Source organism: Strigops habroptila, chromosome 2 (assembly GCF_004027225.2).
Source record: "Strigops habroptila isolate Jane chromosome 2, bStrHab1.2.pri, whole genome shotgun sequence".
NCBI lineage: Eukaryota > Metazoa > Chordata > Aves > Psittaciformes > Psittacidae > Strigops > Strigops habroptila.
Window position 1 is genome coordinate 68,637,465 of NC_044278.2, and position 21,838 is coordinate 68,659,302.

The following is a 21,838-nucleotide window of genomic DNA, read 5'->3' on the forward strand; positions in this document are numbered from 1 at the left end:
AGAAAGAAAGGTTTTTAAGTCTCAATTCTTCAACTTTTTCTCTGTTAAGTCATTGCTTGATCTTAAGAGGTTTGTTGTTACCTGTGAAAACAGTACAACTATCTTAGCCTATCCTTTTATGCTTTTTTTGTAGGATACAGAGTTTTACTAAATTCTGTTGTCATAGGTTAAATAGAAAAGCTGAACAAAGGGAATGTATACCTTTAAGTACTGGTTTTTAAAATATTCTGAAGTAAAAAGAAGAGGGGAAAGAATTGAAAAGAGTTTTCCTTGCTACTATTTTTTTCATGATTGTGTAAGTTTATAGAAATTTATATATTTATGATTAGTATAGCATAATCTTTTACAATTGTTCAAGATGTTGCCCTCAATTTTTTCTTATCTACCATTCTTTATTACCCTGATAACTCTTTATTTCCAATTGTAAAGAAATTCCAAAGTCAGTACTACTTGACCTTGTTTAAAACATACTGATACTCAAAAAGAAGTACCGTGCAATGGCTACATTTCCTGAATGATGTTTTTTAGATTGTGTATTTGTACTATCCAGATACCAAGTGAAAATCTAATAATACCATGCAGAACTTGGTTGTAAAGAAATTTTGGTAAAGTATTGGCAGTTTGCGCTTCTACTTCCCTGGATCATTCGGATCAGATATTAGTTGTCACTATCCACTCAGTACATGACTGCCAACACCACCATTATCCAAAATTTCAGGTAAGGATCCTGGGGCTTGATTTCTTCTTGACTAAGGAAAACTATCACTAGAAAAAATGAATTATTTCAGCAGCATATATATAGATGAATATAATAGTATGAACAAAGCTTATTTTTCCTGAAATTGAGATTTGATGACCATGAACTTCTGATTTTGTGGGACCAGGGAACCAGTTTTCCTCTTTCCAAGTGGTCCACCTCAGAATCCATGCTTGTTTATTTTTTTAGTTCTTGCAGGATTTAAGGGAGACAGTATCAATAGCTTCTTGGGTATTTATATTGCAAATGGTTGTAGTAATGAAGGTGTATAGTCATCAGAATGCCATCAGAGGAAGTGCTGTGTTCACCTTCAGGGTCATTAGGCCTTTCTTGAAAATACAGCTTTGTTCTTAAATCAAACAGAAACTATTGACCCCAGAACATGTCTGAATGGAATCTAAACATCTGAATAGTTCAAGGCCAGGTTGGACAGAGCCTTGGACCACATGGTTTAGTGCAAGGTGTCCCTGCCCATGGCAGGGGGGATGGAACTAGATGATCTTAAGGTCCTTTCCAACCCTTACTATTCTATGATTCTATGATTCTATGATCTTTTCAAAGCTAAATTCAGTGGGCAAAACATATCCAACGTGGAGAAAATTAATTTAATTATAATAATATTAATAGTTAATTGATAATAAATATTTAATATCTGATACTATTAATTATACATTTAATTACTAATTTGGGTATTGAGAACCAAAAAGACAAACATTAAAACTATACCTCTCCTACCCCTTTCCCATGTTCAGCTTCACTCTTCCACTCTTGACTCCCCTCTGCTGCCAGTGGCACTGGGGGATGGGGAACTGAAATTTCTGGTCAGTCCACAACAGCTCCTCTCTGCCACTCCTTCCTCCTCATGCTTATCTCCTGCTCCTGTGTGGGTTCTCCGTGGGCTGCCCTGCCATGGAGCACTTACTCCTCCTACCTTCTCTGACCTCAGTGGTCATAGCGCTGTTTTTTACTCTTTCTACTGCTTCACTGCTGAGCTGAATGTAGATATTCAGATACAGCAGGAACACTTCACCTTGCCATGAAGTTTTCGGTGTTCAGCCCCCACTGAAGGAGTTAAAAGTTTAAAAAGAGTTTTAAAAAGCTGAGTGGTTTACATGATACTTTGACTATGTGATTTTTTGTATTGATGATAGTACCTTACACCGAAACATTTCTGCCTTTATTAGGCAAATCATATACAAATATATCATTATTATGGCAACTTGGCATAAATTGCTATAAGATGGCAAAAACTTGAAGAAATGTAGGTTGAATTATTTCCCCATGAGTATTTATTTCATCAAAAGAAGAACCCCCTGAAAGCATCCTACCTGTAAAACCATATAGAAAATACTCAGCAGAACTCAAGTGCATTACCAAGATGAAATTTCAGTCTTGAAAGTTTTCTGCATGAGGTGCAAGGTATTTGGGGTTCTGACAAAGGGATTTAGAAACTGTAACATGTTCTCTGTAAAAGATACAGAATGCATTGCTTTTAGCATCACACAACCCTTATTGATGTAAAGTAATCCCATGTAAAGACTGTAATCAGGTCCCTGACCGGCTAATTTATGTGCCTCTAGAAGGAGACTGAAAAATTATGCCAGTCTGCTGAGCTAAGCTTTGCCCTAAGTTTAAAACAAAGAAGTGTAGCAATTAGAGTGCAAATCTTTAAGCTCTGAACTTGAAATTCACTTTCTGTGCGTGCCTGTGCAACACTCAGCTGTTCACAGATATGAATTCTTATCTAGCACAAGCAAGATAAAGAAAAATAAAATTAAATTTTAAATTTGAATACTCAAAAATTATGGTGCCTATAATCATCTACCTTAACTATGGCTAAATGGTCCATCATTCAAAATCTAGGTATGTTAATCCCCAGAGAAAACTTGCTGTTATGAAAGGTGGAATAGCCTTTTTCTAGCTCATAAACGAAAGCTGTCAAAAAGTCTCCTCCCTCTGTGAGGAGAAATATTTATTTTTTACAAGTTTTTAAGCAGAACAAATCATAATCACACTCCATTATCTAAAGGATCTATTGCTCCACAATCCTTTTAAATGAATCTAGACAAAATTATGTCACCTTGCTGACTCACTTCAGTCAACATACAACACTGAAGAGTATAACACTAAGCTACATGGGCAAGGTGGAATAAAACCTGACAGTGTCACAATATCAAATTTGTGATGAGTCATTCCCATTGAGAAAGAACCACATTTATCACCTCGGAAAGAGTTCTTCAGAAACACAGCTATACTTTCCATGTGACAAAAATGACAGTGAATATACAATTATATATCAGTAAGCACCATTTCTAAGGTCATTTAGTCTGAGTTATCATTTACACCTAAACCAGACTCATATTTAATTTAGTTATTACTTCCACTGGCTATGCTTGCATGTCTAATTTTCATTGCAGCTAAGTCTAGCTGACCCAAACCCATCACATCATTTTATAACTGTGATAAAGAAATGAAACTCTAATCTTAAGAATTTACAAGTTAAATATAGAAGCAAGAAAAACTGCTGAGTGGGAGAATGAACTCTAGTAGATCACGTGTTTATTTCTTCTTGTTTATTTCTTTATTTTATAAGTATCTGCTTATTAGATTATCCTTGAAAGTTTGTCATCTGAGAAATGATCTACTTGATCTCAGTGGAAACTGATATAACTTGCAAATTTACAGATGTGCAAGCTTCCTACCCAAAAGACTGATGATCTCTTCAAGATGCTCATGATCCTCACTATGCTCAACATTGGGAATGAGTTTTCTCTGAAATTCCTGTGACCTATTGTTAATATATTCACTGAGATGACCCAAGAATGGAACTATAATTAATGTCTGAAGTTTGGCGTGCTTGATAATTCCACAAGTGACAGACTCTTGCCCACCTTGCTTTGATTTAGACACAACTCATCATTATGCACATTTCAGATCTCAGAAAAACCTGTATTAATGTTAATGAATGCATTTATATTTATACTCATAATACCCTTCCTTCTGTCTCTTCTGAGCTCTTATTTTTTTTCCTGCTTTTCCTTGGTTGCCACTGCCACCAAAGAACTGTTAAGGCTTAAGAAATAAAGCTGCATTTACAATTCTTATGATTTAACTCTATTTATCCTACCCGCCTTTTTTTTTTTTTTGCTGTGTCAATTGCTTGAAATGCTTATAAAGTAATAATTGGATGTTTATTATTCAATTATTATCCATCTGCATCACAAAAAATAGACAAATATATTTTTGACCACAACATCACTGTGATACCTCCAGTCAAAAATCAGTCACCTATGACTAATGCATGTAAGATGCCAATAATTAAATTCAATACGTCATACATATGAGACCAAGAGGCCTCCGTGTTGATCATTTCTTGCAAAAAATGTATCTGTATTACATGATAATCAATGGTGCATTACATTCAAATTGCTAATGGATCAGTAGCAAACATCACAGAGAGGTATCTAGAAATATCTTTGAATCTGTGATATGAAATAAAAAGATAGCTAGTACCAAATAAAGTTCAAGCTGTTTAGACTAACTACTAAATTTTTTCTACATCCAAAAAAGTGAAAAATATCAGCATATTTCTTGGTTATGGCAACAGCTTTTAAGTATTAAAACCTACCGAAACTAATAAAACAGAACTATTACTCATTTGGATACAAGCCCAAAAAATGTAACTAGAAGTAAAAATTTGAATGAATTGATCCAGAAGTTATAATATTTGCATGCCAGATCAAGTTAATTATAATTTCAATAATGATAAAACAGATTAGTAGCCTGTGCTTTTTGATGAAGGCATGGATTAAGGATAATAATTAGATCAAATTTACTAATCACAACAAAGATTAAAGTGCACCTCTAGTTTAACATGTAAGAAGCAAAGAGAATTCCAGTATGCCATTACATACATAAAAACATAAGTTTGCGTATGTTTGTGATGTTTCTGATCTCTATTAATTCCTTTTAGTTTCAGAGTCCACTTAAAGCTTATATGAAACTTTAAAGGGTGGGAGATACTTTGAGCTACTCTTCCAGTACTATCTAGTGTGTGTTCTGCATAAAAATCTGAACCTCTATGAAGAGAGGGGTAAGTATCTTACTCCTTAAGCTACGTAAAAGTAATGCAGTTCCTTAAGTGGTAAGGGAGTATTTGGGACAAATTCATTTGGCAGCATCTTCCGTAAGGAAGCAGTGTTCATGAAGGACATTTCCAATGAAGATCATGTAAATGGAATAACCTCTGGGTAACACAGCATTATTGATGACCTGTATATTCCTTCCACTGGCATTTTGTCCATAATCATAAACATACTTAAAACACCTTTATTCTTCCCTGGTTCTCAACTTGGTCCTGTAACTACAGGATCATGACAGGAATTTCCACTGCAACCAAGTCACCAATAGTCCTCAGAATAACAGATTTTTTTTCCATATAGCAAAAATGTGCAGTAAGGTAGAATTCTATTTTGTTTCTTCAATGCTACAAAGCATAAGCCTATGTGGGTAGTTGACCTACTGAGACAGAGCATCTTCCAACTTCAGTTTGACGCTGCTGTACACTATTAAGAGCTGAAAATCACTGCCGTTCAAAAGCTGGGTTTAGAAACAAAGACATTGCTGATATGAATTCATGACTTAAGTAGATATATAGTCATCATCAATAGTTGCATCTGGAAGTGTTCTACATTTGGCAGTATTTTCTCCATTTGCCCAGAATTTGAGAGGCTGCTCACACTCACCTCGAGCTCACACCTGGGTAAATGGTAGTTGTACAGGCATAAATTGATGGACTAAGTTCACATGTGATAGCAAATTGAACCCCCAGCAGGGGACATTAGACTTCTAGTGCACACATCCTCAGGGATGTCTGGCTCCTACCTACTGGTTGGTGCCTGTGAAATGAACATTCAACATATTCAAAAGCCACAAGGATCAATATCTGGCTTATGCAGTGGAATACACAATACATTTTCAAATGCAATAGCTCTTGAAATATCTTCTACACTTCAGTTTCTCATCTATCATTGCAAAGGTCATGAATTCCAATATGACTATTGCACTAAAAATCTTGTTGGCTTCCAGCTGTCTTATTTCAGTATCCATTAAAACAGGTCAAAAAAAAAATCTGTTGAGAGTATACATCTCCTTCTTAACTAGTGGTCTTTGGATTAAGTATTCAAAAAGGGGAAAAAAAAAAAAAGAAAAAAAAGAAATAAAACTGTCAGTGAGCTATAAATTACACCTGGACTCAGGTTGCTGGGTTATTCCCCTAGCTCTGCCACAGGTCATTACAGATCTAGTACAGAAAAAATGTTTGTGTCTATAGTCTGTAGGTGTTGCAGACAGTAAGCAGTAGGGCAAAACAAATATATCTTAAAGAAGTTTTCTTGAATGAAAGCAGCAATATTAAACTCTAAGCCTTCCATTAAATATTGTTTTACCTTGCAAAAGAGGAAAAGAAAAATCCTTTCCTCTTCATCACCCCAAATAAAAGTAAAAATTACTATATCAGCTGAATTGCATCATTAAATGAATCTATAATGATTTTCACTTTAAATAAAGGTAATATTGCTTTTTTGAAGTAAGGAATTTTGTCAAACATTTCAAAATAGAATGTATGTATGATCTCCATGAACACTCTGAAAATCACACGTCTATACCTTTCCTTCTCCACTCCCCACAAAAAAACAGACCAAAAAAAGTTTCAAATAGTTAGTTATTTAGTTAATATAAAGAACGCCATCTACTGGCAATAACATTAAGTAGCACTGTTTGCAAGTTAGGTGTGGTTAGGTTGCCACCTTCACACACTGCAAATGAGTCCAAAGGTCATTGAGGAAGAGAAATCTCTAAATTTGAAACAAGGTGCTATGTTCCAGGTTTCTCTTCAATGTCTATTCTTAATCATTGCCTTATGTTTGGAAACACGTCCCTGGCAGGAAATAACAGGCTGGGTTCATGACCCAGTTAGAAGGAATTTTTTGTCTATGTATATTCCACAGCCTTGTAAGCATACACAATACTGGCACAGTTACAAAATGGGCACCTTTCACAATGAGAAGGCATGTATAGCAAGCAAACAATAGTAAAAATTAACCCCAAGCACACAATTCCAAAGTTGGTCTGCCCAAAGGAGACAGAAGATGAAGATAACAGATTCATGAGTAAACTGGTAGAGAAAGGGACCCCACTAGACACATAGAGGTTCATGTTCAGTTCCCTATCATACTTTCCAAAACATTGTGAAAACATTCATTGTTACTGTGGTGTCATTTTGAAACAGATGTTTAGGCAACAATTGATTTATAAGAAGTAAGTAAAGCAGCTAGTAATAATTTCAGTACAAAAAACCAGGAAGGATGTACATATTGCACTTCATAAAAAATTAGGAACAGCATGTCTTCAGATACTTGGGCTTTAAAACCATGACTATGACACATGAGAAAAAACAAACAAACAAACAAAACCCAACCAAACAAAAACCTCAAAGTTTAAAATAAAACCATTTATGTTTAGTATCTCATTTGTCTGCCCTTCTCTGCCTCCATGTCTCAGAGGGCATAAATTCAGCAAGTATTAATATTTTTATGACAGCAGTTTCTTGGATCTAATATTTTTCTATCTTTCTGAAAACCTCTATAATTGTAAGATAGTTGTGTTTTTTAGTTTTACCCACCACTAAGCTTTCAATTTTAGAACTGGAGAGCTGAAATCCCAGCAAATTTCACAAAAATTATAATTTAACCAGAAGTACTTATTTTTGGGGGGGTTATGTTGTGGTTTATTTGCTTTCTGAAGTGTGATTTGGATGACAAACTAAAGAGACAACAGACAAATACCAGCCCCCAAGTGTGCCACAAAATAATTTTCCTAACAACTGACAAAGCTGTCTGCTGTAAGTATTTTGAGCACTGGACAAATTAAGATAGCAGGGAAAGGGCAGAACATTTGAACTCATGGGCCTATTATTTTGAAAAATTGTAGCAATTCCTGTGAAAGAAATACATTAGTGGTATTCAGGAAACAAAAATGACAATGTATTACAGCAAATTCTAGTTCCTCTTTGTGAAACACTATCTCAGAAAGACATGTCCAACTTCTGGTACAAAGATTTTGAGTTGAAAGAAGACTTTGTTAGGAATTCCTCAGTATGGAGACTGGCTTTCAGCCTGACTTTTCTTGACTTCGAACTGTCATTGAACTTTGCACCAGTTTCCTCCAAACATAAATTGCAGAAAACAACTTTACGTTACAGTTATTTCTCAAGGTCTTATGACAATATTTAGACTTCTATCTAACAAAGAAAGTATTTAGGCTTTTAGCTGCTAACTACGCTTCCCACTTTCCACTGATAACTGCAAAAATTCTCAGGGAGAGATCAGAAGTATAGATACTTCCCCCCAGTCTCACTTTTCCCCAGGTTCCTTGCTTCCAGTTAAAATATTTAGTCCAGTTTGTACTCCGTTCTCAGTGCGCAAATCTCTCTGAAACCACTTAAAAGTAGGGAAACAATTCCACATCTCTCTCTCTCTCTCATGAAGCTTATACTATCATTTCAGTTTCCTATGCAAAGCAATGATGCAACTGTTTATATAAGCACAGGGAACAAAATACTTTAAAAGCACTGTCCACATAAAAAATAATGCTCAGTTTTATCAGTAAGTGTTTGATAGACTTTTTAAACACTAAAGAACTAATTTTCTATAGAACATCTTTTTAAAGACATTCTTAAAAGCAACCCATAACATTTCCTTTTTAGTTTTCTTGGGAAAAAAATATTCAAATGTTACATGTTTTTGCAAAATGCTGGCTTTTCCTTATAAATCATATAACTGATCACTGTGTACCTTCACACCAAATAAGCAACCTCAGAAAGTAGTATAGTAAAAATTCAGTTCAAATATCAAGATTGAGATTATTTAAATTCTGCTTTTGCTAAATGTATAAACTTCTTAAAGTTACTTTGCTAAAAGTATATGGACCTTTGTTCCTGATAGAAAAGCCTACATACTTTGGAAATGAGATTCACTGAATTACTTAATAAATTACCTTGATAGCATTCTGACTCTTACAAATACCGCATCTCTAATAATATATTAGTCGGTGTTTCATCCAGCTGGCAAACAGCACTTTAGAATTTAACTAAAGCAGAACATAACTGTTGATATAAACATGCAAGGTTATTTTTGCTTGTCAGAAAAATAAAGTTTGCTTAGCTTTTTAATAGTTTTACCCTCACAGAATTTAAAGTTTTTAGTCTTTGTACCTATATGCTTCAAATGCACTGTACTAATACTCAGGTACGTGGGAGTGGAATAACTCGTTCTGCACCATAAGCGTGATATAGCAACATACTTGAAGAGAGAAATAATGAACTCCTCAAACAGGAAACTCTTAGACAGATAAGCAAGTAAGCATTGATTAGGCTAGAATCTGGTAAGGTTTAAATCCAGCTAAAAAATAATAATTATAAAAAAAAGAAGTAGGGTGTCATTTTTGTACCGTGGAAAGTCAGACTTCTAAACTGATGCAATGAAGTCAAGGCTTCCTTTCCAAAAAGCAAATTCTGGAAAACAACATGTCATGGTATTCACAGACAATCTGAACATTTCCAATTCTTTACAGTTTTCAGCTTAAAAAAACTGTTTCCATTTGTATTTTCAGGGCCTTTGAGGTATTTTTAAGACAAAAGTTTCACAAAAGAAGCACCAAAGAAGAAAGAAATCAAACTACTCAGTCAACCTGGAAATATATTAATCTTCTGTCACACTATACAAAAACAATTTTGGGACAGCACTGATCCATTTATTTTACACAAGCTGCTGTCTTGGAGAAGGCACAGAGCAGGTAACAGCTTCAGAGCAGACAATGGGTCCTTGGGAAGGTGTGCTGAAAACTTATTTCTTTCATTTTTTCCCATGGACTACATGGATAGCACACCAACCACAGTGCAGAAAGAAGGTCAATCTTCATTACTATAACAACAGTACAGTATTTGAGAAATGTCTCTTTAACTAGTCAATTAAATGGGATTGGGATTGTTCCCTGGCATTGAGGCCAGTTGGCACAGAAGAACTGGCACCTGTACTACCAAGCTGTCTTTCATGAAGATGGCCTCACCCAGACTGCCTACTTGGACCAGTCACTAACCCATGCTAATTCCTGAACAATAAGCAGGAATTGTTTGGAAAGGATACTAGCTGGCACAGGGCAAAAGTGGTCCAGTGGCTGTTCTACAATGTGACATGACAGGCTAGCAAATTGCGGTGCCTGGGAATAATCTGTAGCACTATCTAATTTACTAGTCTAGATGTCACTTCTAAGGCATCTCAAAACACTCCAGAAACTACAAGATATTCAGAAAAAGTACTTATATCTACCTATCAACAGCAGAGGTTCTTTGCTCCAGCCCATGCAGGCTTCTATGCATTTTATTTTACTATAGTAAAACATTACAGATGGGGTAAATAATTCCATAAACTGGTGGGATTCACAGAACCCAAATGCAGGCATCTAAAGGTTAGCCTGATGGTCATTCTCTTTAAAGACAGTAGGGAAAAGTATGAAGGATGACAATTCATCCTACAGTTAACACAGAAATATAGACGAAATGGGCAAATTGCCTCCAGTTCAGAGGTACTTTCATTCCACTGAAAAGACAGGCTGAAATATCTCACATTGTGATGTCTAGATAAATCCAAGATATTAAACTTACTCAGAATATTCTACTGTGTCTACAATAGCTAGCGTATATTTAACAACTTGACTTTGGTTTTCGCCCCTGTTGGCAGCTGCACAGGTAAACAAAAATGCTCTCTTGTGCATACACCAGTCATTTCTGCATTTCAAAATGACTCATGCAATAATGTTCCAATACACAGATATATATACCTTTACTACATTATCATTTATTACAGAAATTTTGGACAATACAGGCCTCCATCTCACTTTTTGCTGCAATGTACAACTTCAGGAATTTAGATCAGGTATTTGTTCTAATCAACAAGCTACGAAGTCTAATCAGCTCTCACACATAAACATATACACACACTTCAATTGCTTCTTTTTTTCCCAGCAGAGATTCTTTTGGCATGTCTCCTGTTACTGTGATGAAACTACTAATACTTGACATATAAAAGTTATGAGAGAGAAGGTGTTCAAAGGTACTTTCATTTTAAATAGCTGCTCTCTGTCCACAAATGTAAAATGAACCTGCATCTATCTTTTGTGTTGTATGCATTGCATAAACATTCCTTCATACAACTACCCTTGCACATTTCAATTAATATTTTTTTCAGTAGTCTGAATCATTCCCATATCTCTGCAAGTACTCAAGACATTGATAAATCCTTACTTCAGGTCAGACATCACCTTTGAAGTGAACCAAAATACAACAACAACTTGGAGCAGCAAAAATCTAATCTACTTTTTTAAATTATTATTAATTTTAAATGGTTATATCTTCTCTGACTTGAACAAATAGCTTATGTTCTACCTTTTTATGATTTTTTTGGTATATTGAAACAGCAAGTATATTTCATGTTAATGTTAGGCATCCTTCAGCAGAAACTAACAACATTTTACCTCAAACCTCCAACTATGAGGATTTAGTGCTTAAGTGTAGGCAGTTTCTTCATCTAGCATCGACAACAATATATTCCCTTTCTAGACTCTACAAGCATATACCATCTATCAAAAGTGTTGATATGTTGAGGGTCTATATGCAGCTCACTATCTGATCAAATGAAAGAGACAGACTAGACAAAAGATTCTGAGGATGTCGAGCACAAATGAGTGCCAGTCCATTCTTGATTAGGTAATGGCAATTATGATAATTACAGCAATCCACTACAGTGTAATGTTCCAAAATTGCCAGCCTGCTGCAAAGCGTAGCACTTGAAAGTAAGATTTTCTTGAACTTTTTGAATACTAACCACGTTCTTTCAGTTATAAACAGCATAAGCTGATCATTTAAGACTGTGATCTGTTTCATCTTATTAACATATGGTGTATTCCTCTAATATATATGCACCATCTACAGATACACATCTCACTGGAATGTAAAGAGAACAGGCATTGGAAGTTTAACCCAAATTCACACACAACGCTACAGCAAAACTATTATTTCTCACATACTCTTTTTCTGGTTAACAATTTCAATGCTGATATTTTTTATATTATATAGACATAAGGTACATACCTTATGAATATATTTTTCAGCTTGCTTTCTATATTATGTTTCCTGCTCTGCTAAACAAGAAGCCAAGCTCAATTTGAAAACACAAGGGTACCTGAAAAAAAGGCCAACTGTGTCAATAGACACACTATCACTGAATATTGACATTTAGAAAACAGCAAGACTCCCACCAATTGAAAATGGGAAGATACAGGCTAAGAACAATTAAGCAAGATTGGGATATAGAGCAGACTATGTACAGATGATAACGAGCCGTCAGAGAGAAGGCAGTCCTGGCCTTCAAGTTCTTTCACAGGTATCTTTCACAGATGAAAGAGGTCTTCTTTGTCTGCTGGAATAAGAATTACAATCAAAGGAACAAGAATAAGGAAGACCACATCACGTACAGAAGTAAATATGTGAGGTGTTCAGAGATGGTAGCAGTTCAGAAGCACCAACTGGGAGAATAAGAGGGATCTTTCATGTGGTTAATGCTTAGAGCCATCAGAAAAACACACTCCTCCCTGACCTGTGAAATTAGTAAGTCCAATTTTTTACATAGTTATGCCTTTTGTACCCTACCCACTCTTATCCATCAGATTAACCCTACCTAAACCCACGCCTCCAAATACACTCCAATAGGCATATGGCTCATTAGAAACAGAATCACACAAGTTGGCTGGCTAGTGGCCTAGGGCAGATTTTGCTGCTGAGTACAAAAAATTTCTCGGTTCATTTTATCTCTTTTCACCAGAGTGGCTTGGCAACTATATTTGCCAGTTCCTTCAGGGTCCTAGGCTGTATCTCGTCAGGTCCCATGGACTTATATATGCTAAGGTTCCTCAAACCCTGCCTTGAAGATCAGGGGCTTGAGAGATATGGGAAACATCTACATTACTTGCATTGAGCTATCCTGATCTTCCAGTAGATCTCAAGGTGACTGACATTGCCTGTGATTAGCAAACAAGGCCTCTAATCTTGAGGATTTCTTCAGCTCTCTAAAGAAGGCTTAATTTATGTCCTTTCTTGCTCAGGTGGTCTATAGCAGACACCTACCACACAATAATAATTATATATGAATATATCACATATGAATAATTAAATAAATATATAACATAAGATGTAAATAATTGTGCCTGCCTTTTGCATACCCATTTAAACATCGGCATTTGTTTTGTCCTACATTACCTTTCTCACTGGCGAGAATAAAATAAAAGATATTTGAATCAAAAAATGCTATACAGAAAAAGAGTATGTCAAGTTATTCTTATTGCAAAGTGGCATCCATGGTTGTAACTCCTCCAGACATAGACACCATTGTTTAAAGATTCCTTTGTTATAGTGGGCTTTTATCCCATAGCCCTAATTCCCAACTATCATCCTAAAACAGATATGTTACTTTTTCTCTGTTTTTTACCTCTTCTCAAACTTAGCACTGTGAAACAAGTGGGAAACTTCAGAACATTAACAAATTCTTTTACAGAAATTTCTGTGAACTACTTCACTCTTACAGTATCACGTCTCAGAAACAGACAACTTCCAACACACCCTGCTTCCACCAGAACAGATTAAAAAAATACTTACACAGAAACAAAGTACTTCGTGAACCATTTATTTATTACTGTGTTATAGGCACTGCAAATATGGATTCAAGACAGAAATGAAATATTCTCTTGATTTACAGTCCTTCCTTGCTTCCTCTGTCCCTGGATTCTTTCTCCTCAAAAAGACAACAGTAACAGGCAAAAAAAACAGCCAGAAATGCTGTAGGTTGGTCACTGATAAATAAGTAACTTTCTCTACACAGAAATACTGAAACATTGAGCTCCTGAACACTTTCTGATTAATAATAATATTATACATTTTAAAAAATCAGGAATGGAAAAAGGTGAAATATTCTCAGCAGTTCCAAACTGCCTTTCCTAATAAAAGGCAGCTTTCAGAGGATCCTGCTTCAATTAGCAGAGAGAGAGACAGGCTCATGCAGAGCCTGAATCAGAGCAGCAGCTTAAAATCAGTGATTTAAAGTACCGATAGACAAATCTAGCAGGAGCATGATGCAACTGTTTATTTATATTTTTCCTTTTGTCTTCAACAGACTACAAGTGGAATTCAGAGGGCCAGTCCAGCATATAAGGGTATATCAAATTTTATAACAAATATTGTTATGCCAGCTCATTCGGCATTGAAGTGCTAGTACAGTTAGAGTGCCTCTCTGCTTGAAGCACACAGATGCATAACGGAGCTCAGTCTCAAAGCTGATGAGGTGAAATCTAGAGACGTGACTCATGACTTGCATTTATGTTCTGTTCTTGTTACACCAGCTAATAACACTACTTGCTGCCAGGCTGTCTACTATAGCACTTTAATTAAGACCTCCTTCAGAATGCAGGGGTCATGGAAAATGAATGAAAACAGCAGGCCAAATTCAGAGATTATGTACATTAGAGTAATTTACACTTCAATTAAACAGTGCGATTTGCATAATTAGAGGCTGTAATAAAGAGCTGGTAGTGGGGATAGTAACCTAGATTTTACCTTAGGATTGTTTACACTTTTCTGTTCTAATCCCATCCTGTCATATATAAAGTATAGTGAATAATTCAAATGGCAACTTCTACTATCATCTTCCTTTACTATGACAACCAGCGTAGATTTTGGAAACAATGTTTTTCTATAGGTACCTGATAGAAATAGGAACATTTTTTTGGTTGGTTTGTTTTGGAAATACACTAGAGGGGGACCCCAAAGTCCTTAATTAATAACTGCACTTAGAACAAAAGAACCAGAACTGTGAGGACATGAAACTATAGTAAACAAGGCTCTAGAGGTAATAGCATGGAACTAGTTCTCATGAACTGGCACATGCCACCATCTGCCCTTCTGCCATTTCACAGATAAAGAAACAGTTTCATTCTCTCCATATGACAAATAAATAAAAACAATTATGAAAAAGGGATTAAAATGGTAAAAGACACCACCAGTAACAAGATTTGTCATTTATTTGTCTTTAGGTCACTGCCAGGGGATGTCTGCCTTCACTAAGGGTAAGTGGTGAGAACAAGGTTATTTAAACAAAGCACTCTCATCTATTCTCAGAAGAAAAGGGGTTTTTCATGTCCCTTAATCCTGACAACAATATGCTATCTCTTTATTTCTTACCATAAGGATTTTTTGGTGTGTCTTTTCCTTTATCTCTCACACTGTTCTTCTTGTACAGTGTGTTCTTAAAAGGGACAGACTTTCACTGTAAAAGTATTACATCTAAAGTGAAAAGTCATGCAGCAAGTAAAAAAAAAACAACAAACCACAACACCACCATTCTCAGGAATAAAAGTATAAAAGTGTAAAAGGGGTTATTCACTTTATATGAATGAAGCTGGCTAGAATCTCCCTCCTCGTCCTCAACATGCTTTTGTAGGGAAAGTAATTTTTAGAAAGTACCTAATGATAGGACTAGGAGAAAAATATTGCAAAGAGGTTACCAAAACACTAATGTTCAAATGGAAAGAGCTAGTTACACTTTGATTTCCTTTGGAACTTTCGCTTTCTTGTCATATATCCTCCCTACGGACTTCAGTTGGGCTGCTCTTACAAGTCTGTGGCCTTTCCCACTCCAGAAGACTTGAAAGAGGTTTCATTTGATTGGAATTTTTTGTTTTTTCCCTAGCATACCATGTGCTAGATCCACATCTGTGGATTTGGAATGCCATTTCATTGCTCATACAACTTGGTGATTTCTTGTTTGGAAGTCAAAGGAAGTTCAGTGAAAGCCGCTATCAAGTATATCTTTTGTTCAGATATTGCTTCCACTTTATTTTAAAATGTTGACCAACATATCATTCAGTCAAATTCATTCACCTGAAAGGGACTTATTTCACTGCCAGTATCTCAACAGGAGAGCACAGCCAGCATTAATACTCAGGTGGGTTTTTTGTGGTTTAGGGTGGTTGTTTGGGGTTTTGGGTTTTTTTCAGAAAAAATACTTCTCACTATATTAATAAAACTTTCAAAATTTCAAATACAAATAGAACACTATTTTCCATAACTGAAGACTGTCTTTTAATTCAAATTAAACTTGCTGTTATGTATATAATTCTTTTCTCTGCCATTTGACTCTCATACCGCACAATGCAATTAAATCATAGAACTGACTCCACATGTTCAACATACGCAACTCCTAGTGAAGCAGATGAGACAAGAGACATTCAGCATCCAATGAGAACAGGAAAAGAGTGAGCCAGCATATAAAAAAAATTAATAAATCAATCAAATATTGGCACTCTTTTCTTTTAGTTTTATCCTTACAATCACAAACAATAAAATGAACTCTCTACAGATGCCCATGCTTCACCAAACTTGTAGAAAAAAATGCTTTTGAGAATTTTTAGCAAGAAAACTGTAGCTTAATTAAGAAAAAAGCAAGCAACAATCTGTTAATACATAACTTTTAAGATGCAGATAATGCTGCACTGCTAGGTTATGAGCTGCTACCTATTTACATGGAGAGAAAAACACAATTATCCAGTGCTGACCTGGGTGGACAGCCTACAATTTTTGACTGTATTAGGTAGTATTGTTGAAAGAAGAAATTGCAAATGAAATTACATTTAAGGTCAAGTGCAGTAATTCAAGAGTAACTTTAGACCTTTCCCAGAAAATACTTCAGTGGAGAGAATTCAGAACTTCAATTACCAGTTCTAGCAAAAATCTGTCTCATATTTACTTTCCTCTCATCTCTCTGCGGAAAACCACATTTCACACAGTGACAGATTAAAATTAGCAGGTCCTTTTCCTTCCGAGAAAAGTTTCATTTTGCTTGCAATGTGTATTTCAACTTTATGTATATTTTTCACTCAAAGCTTTTGAAAAGGCTACAGTGTCACGAAGAAATGCTTTCAAATGAAAAGCCAGCAGCTAACTAGCAAACTGCACTAAAGAACAACTGCATTTTAGAAGTCAGTCCTGCACTCAGTGGAGCAGGTTCTTAGGCAGTGTAAATCCAAACAGCTCTTACACAGTGGTGCCACAACATTTTACACAGGCTGAAAATCTCATGCTGTCTTTGTCAAAGAATGCATAGAATAGGTTCATATTTTTAATGTACCTTTAGTAAAGACTTAACTGCAGTAAACTTCAAAGCATCCTTGAAAATCTCCAAACCAAATGTTGAGGTATGTAAAATAAAATACAAAGTAGTAGATGACAGGAAAAATAGGTGACCTTTGGATTCTTCTCCTCCCTTCTCATAAGTCCTAAGTTACGCGGGTGTGATTCATGCACAGTAAGCCAAGAAAGTTCACATTTTTCAGTACTAGTAAGGCTGGACATCTGTAAAAATTCTTTCAATGGAAGTACATTTCAAGGGCATGAAAATTCTTCCAGAAATGTGCTTACCTCTTCCAGAGCAAGGTAAATTAGAATTTCCTTGGCATTTCTTAGCACTTTCCTCAGGCGACAGTGGACAAGAACGTGGATGTTCGCACTTCTTCCCAGTCCATCCTTCTTTACAGTCACACCTTCCACAATTACACTGCCCATGACCTTTACAGTGAATACAGTCAAAGATTAGCCTCCGTACTAATGGTAGGTATTAAAAACTCATGATTAGATGAACTTTTTCAAAGTTGCGTTTTCATCAGATAATCAAACCAGCAAAAAATACTACCAATTCAGTATATCTGCTTCTTTTTCTGCGCCTCTCCCCCTCCCCCCCCACCCCCCAAAATCGCACTGGTCTATCATTCCATTTGAGCCATATTTCCTTTAATTTCATTTTTTTGTTTTTTTTTGTGCATGTGTTAAGGGCTTTTTTGCCACTTGGCATGCATTCCTCATGTGAAAGGGTGGAATAGAGGTTACAAATACGCATTTCATCACTGTCTGGAAAAATGAGGCCAGCATAGTGCAATATTTCATTTACCTTCATATTCTTTTTCTACTACAGTTGCAGCATATTCTCTAAGTAATATATCAATACCATCTTTTATCTACTTGTAATCAATGTGATCCACTAGAGACAAGCAAAGTCACACCAGTTCCAAGTCTCACACCAATGCCTTCTACTAAATTGTGATGTGCAAATAATAAAATACTGGACATAATCAATTCTCATTTCAGTAGAGCAGTGGTTTTGGTATCTCATTAGCTAACTTGACTCTTCCTGACCATATCTGAACATAGCAACATGAACGCAACTTTCACTCTGCAAGTTGAGGTGAGGAAAAGCAACTGAGCTCCATAGAAGTTTTTTTAGAAAAGAAGTGTAAAACAGCCAAGAGTTAGAGGTGAATTCCTCGCAAGAACTTAACCTTACCCTGGAAAGCCATCCAAACAATCTATTTCCCCTATATGAATGCTAATATATCCAGACCAAGAAAAACCAAGCTAATTGCCCATTTCCCTTCATCATGACCCTAATGCTCTTTTGCTTTCATATGTAGCTGCTTACAGGTAAACATACTTATGAGAGGATGATGTTCTTTCATATAATATTTTCTTTGCTAGAGCCACAGCAAGGGAGCTAATGAGAAGTATGAATGTAGGCATTTTCTTATGGAAACCTTTCTTCTTCCTATGTCAAGTCATGAAAGATATTCTCTCTTTAAAGGAAGAGAATCACTTTAATGTTGCAAACACCTATGAAAGAAAATAATTCAGTAACATACTGAACTGCACTTCAGATGTTAAAAGAAGGCATCCAGTTACCAGTATGAGGTACTGCAAATTGACAGTCACCCCAAGCCGTATGAAGCTTCTGGAGGGAGGTGCTGTTGTGTGATGTTAAATCCTCCCATCAGGGCTGTCAATTCCTGTCATTTGTAGTTTATGAAGTAAGCATAATAGCATTTCATTCCGTTACAGTAAAGTCTTTACATGTAAACATGATTTCTTATCATTTCAATCTGCTAATCAGGGCAATGTGATTTCGTATTTTTACCTAGTAGGTAGGCAGAGCAAGACAGGAAAAGTTTTGTATCACCTCTACTTGATGTACAGCTGGATTATTTTCCCTAATGTGACTAATCCATCTTGGATTCATCCTAAATCAGTTTAGAAATAATCGTGAGAAAAGAAAGGATATTTTCCAGATAAACCTAAGGTGTGCACACTTTGTGCACTAAGTAAATTTATTTCACATAAATAAATAAAAAGCTGATCAATAACAATTCTGCTAGTCAATCTTTGATTTAACTTCAGATTCTGTCTGTCTACCACAATAAACCAAAATTAATACTTTTGAATCTTGTCCATATCTCAAACAGGACTTAACAGCAGGGCATGAACATAAGCAGGACTAAACAGACACTGTTCACACTACTTCATGTGAATATGGATTTTCTATATGACCTATTTCAGGAATGCATACTTGGTTGGCCAGCTAAGCTTAAATTAGGGTTTTCTGAAACATAGTGGAAAGGGAAGGGATAAGAATAAGAAAAATTTTTTCTGATTAGGTAGAAATACTAAGCTATGCTTCAACATGAGTTTTAGTTACTTAAAGCAAGCCATACGAGTACCTCCTTTTGTATTTCTCATAAGGCTTGCTCACTTACAGTTATGGCTGTGTAATAAAAAGCACCATACCAATCCTTAATCCAATGTCAAATGACAATATCTTTCCCCGATTCCTTTGTAATTGTCCATACTTTCTTATACTTTGCTTCCTTACAATCATTATCACCCTGGGCAGCAGCACCAGCAATGGCAATAACATCTGGACAAGAGAGAGTTCAAGCCATGTTCCAGTGACACAGCATTAGCTGTAGACGCTACAGGTTTGCTTTAATCTAATTAGGTTTGAAACTCTTGAGTTCACCCTTAACTACAGAACATATTTACCACATCGTTTTTCAGCTTTGTATTCTGTAACTGATGCTGACATTTTGATCAGTCCCTAAGTGCTAAAAACATACTCAGCAACACAATAATACATTAAAAAATTGACAACATCCCAAAGTCAATCTTCCTGCTGCTCTCACAACTGCAGTTCTACAGCCTTCCAGCTTATTAATTAAGTAAACCTATATAACATTTGTAGGTGGCTGAAACAGTAACAAGAAAATGAATTCACTGAAGGTTTTTAGCAATGCTGCTTTTTTTTTCTATCATTTATTAGCCAGTGATTCATCAATATTTATTAGAAAAAACAAAGCAAAACAAAACAACAGGTAAAGAGGCCAAGAATTTTATGTATATCATGTTTGTTTCAGCCTTCTCTCCCTATTAGAGACAACTCCTACAATCTCTCTATGAGGAATCTCTCATTCTAGTAATAGGAGGAGAATATACCACATCATTATTTTCCTTGATGTGACTGCATTCTTCCTATTATTAATTAAGCCAGACCAAATTTCTACAGGATGCATTAGAGCTGACAACCTGTAATCTGTCAAGTGCCTTTGAAACCACCCTCGTATGTTTTCAAAAAGTTCTTGTGTGTACAAATTGCATGCTGTGTATTGATCAAAGTCCTTCTCTCCTGCCCAATATTAGCAACTTTATCAGTAACTATACAAAATTGTATGCAAGGTCTCACTCAGAATCTCAGCTTTTGTTAGATAATAGACGGATCATCAATCTAAATACACTGCAAACTTTGGATGGATGGATGGATGGACATCAGCTAATTTGAATGTAATGCTCTGAAGTACAAGTAGAAGAAAAAAGGAAGGTGAAAGTGTCTAAGATGTACAGTCAGTGATGTGTAGCTGGACCAGACACTCATATTTTCCACGTATTGATGCTCTATTTGTTCTCAAGTCGATTGGTGTTCTCAAGATACTGCTTTTCATTAACTCATTAATTCACTTTTCCTCAATTTTTTTCTTCTCACTTGTCCTCTCCCTGCCATATAACATGCAATAACAAATAAAATTTGACCCAACAAATATTCAAATTTAAATTTTCCCAAGATGAGAGATGCATATATTTGAAGTTTCAACCATTCTCCAATTTATGTCAGGTTACACTGAAGACAAGAGTGTTAGAAGGGAGATGAACACCTAAAAGTAATTTATATTTACAGAATTTTGTTAAAAGGCATACAAAAAAAGACATGTTTTAAGAAAGCTTTAGAATGAATTAATTAATTTTAAAAGTCCACCCACCCCCCCCGCCCCCCCCCCCCAAAAAAAAAACCGAAGACAAAAAACAAAACCAGCTAAAGCTTGGTATATTTTAAGCTAGGAAAATGAGAATTGGAGGACTAAGGAAGAGCAAGATCAGACCAATTGAATGTTTATGTCATAAAACTGCACTTAAGTTCCTTTTATGTATATTCCTTACCTGAACAGAAGTCATCAGAATATCTATCATACACTGCTTTGCAGTTTCTTTCATCACACTCACAAGTATCTCCATGAATATCTCCCCAGTCGCCAGTTGGGTCCACATCATGGCATGTGCATTCCCCGCATACACAAGTGCCTAAGAAAGAAAGAAAACAAAAAAGAAGGGGAAAAAAAAAAAAGAAAAGAAAAAGGAAAATAAAAACAAAAAAAAAAAAAGAAAAAGAAAAAGAAAAAGAAAAAGGAAAAGAAAAAGAAAAAGAAAAAGAAAAAGAAAAAGAAAAAAAGAAAGAAAAAGAAAAAGAAAAAGAAAAAAAGAAAAAGAAAAAGAAAAAGAAAAAGAAAAAGAAAAAGAAAAAGAAAAAGAGAGTCAGAGCAGATTAATGGAGCAATTTAGAGTAATAGTAGTTTGATTACAGGAATTTACACTTGTGAATTTTCTGCTCTCACAGGAATGCACTTTCAAAGCTGCAAGTGTTAATCATGAGTGTATGTTCATCTTCTATGACTTAAAACCTTCTGTGATTATTTAGTAGTAATACTTTATACAAACAAGTTGGCTTCCTGTTCAAGTTTCTTTTTGCTGTTGAGCCTTGTTAGGAATCAACA

General features: G+C 35.6%; 1 protein-coding gene across 1 annotated transcript in view; it reads right to left on the bottom strand.

The window, feature by feature from the left end:
• ITGBL1 (integrin subunit beta like 1) overlaps positions 1 to 21,838 on the bottom strand; it is a 142,312-nt gene that overhangs the window by 51,653 nt on the left and 68,821 nt on the right. The window contains exons 6-7 of the mRNA XM_030473562.1: positions 21,228 to 21,368; positions 17,337 to 17,483 (exon numbers count right to left, since the gene is read on the bottom strand). Coding sequence (XP_030329422.1) covers positions 17,337 to 17,483; positions 21,228 to 21,368 — 288 coding nt within the window. The remainder of the gene's footprint in view (positions 1 to 17,336; positions 17,484 to 21,227; positions 21,369 to 21,838) is intronic.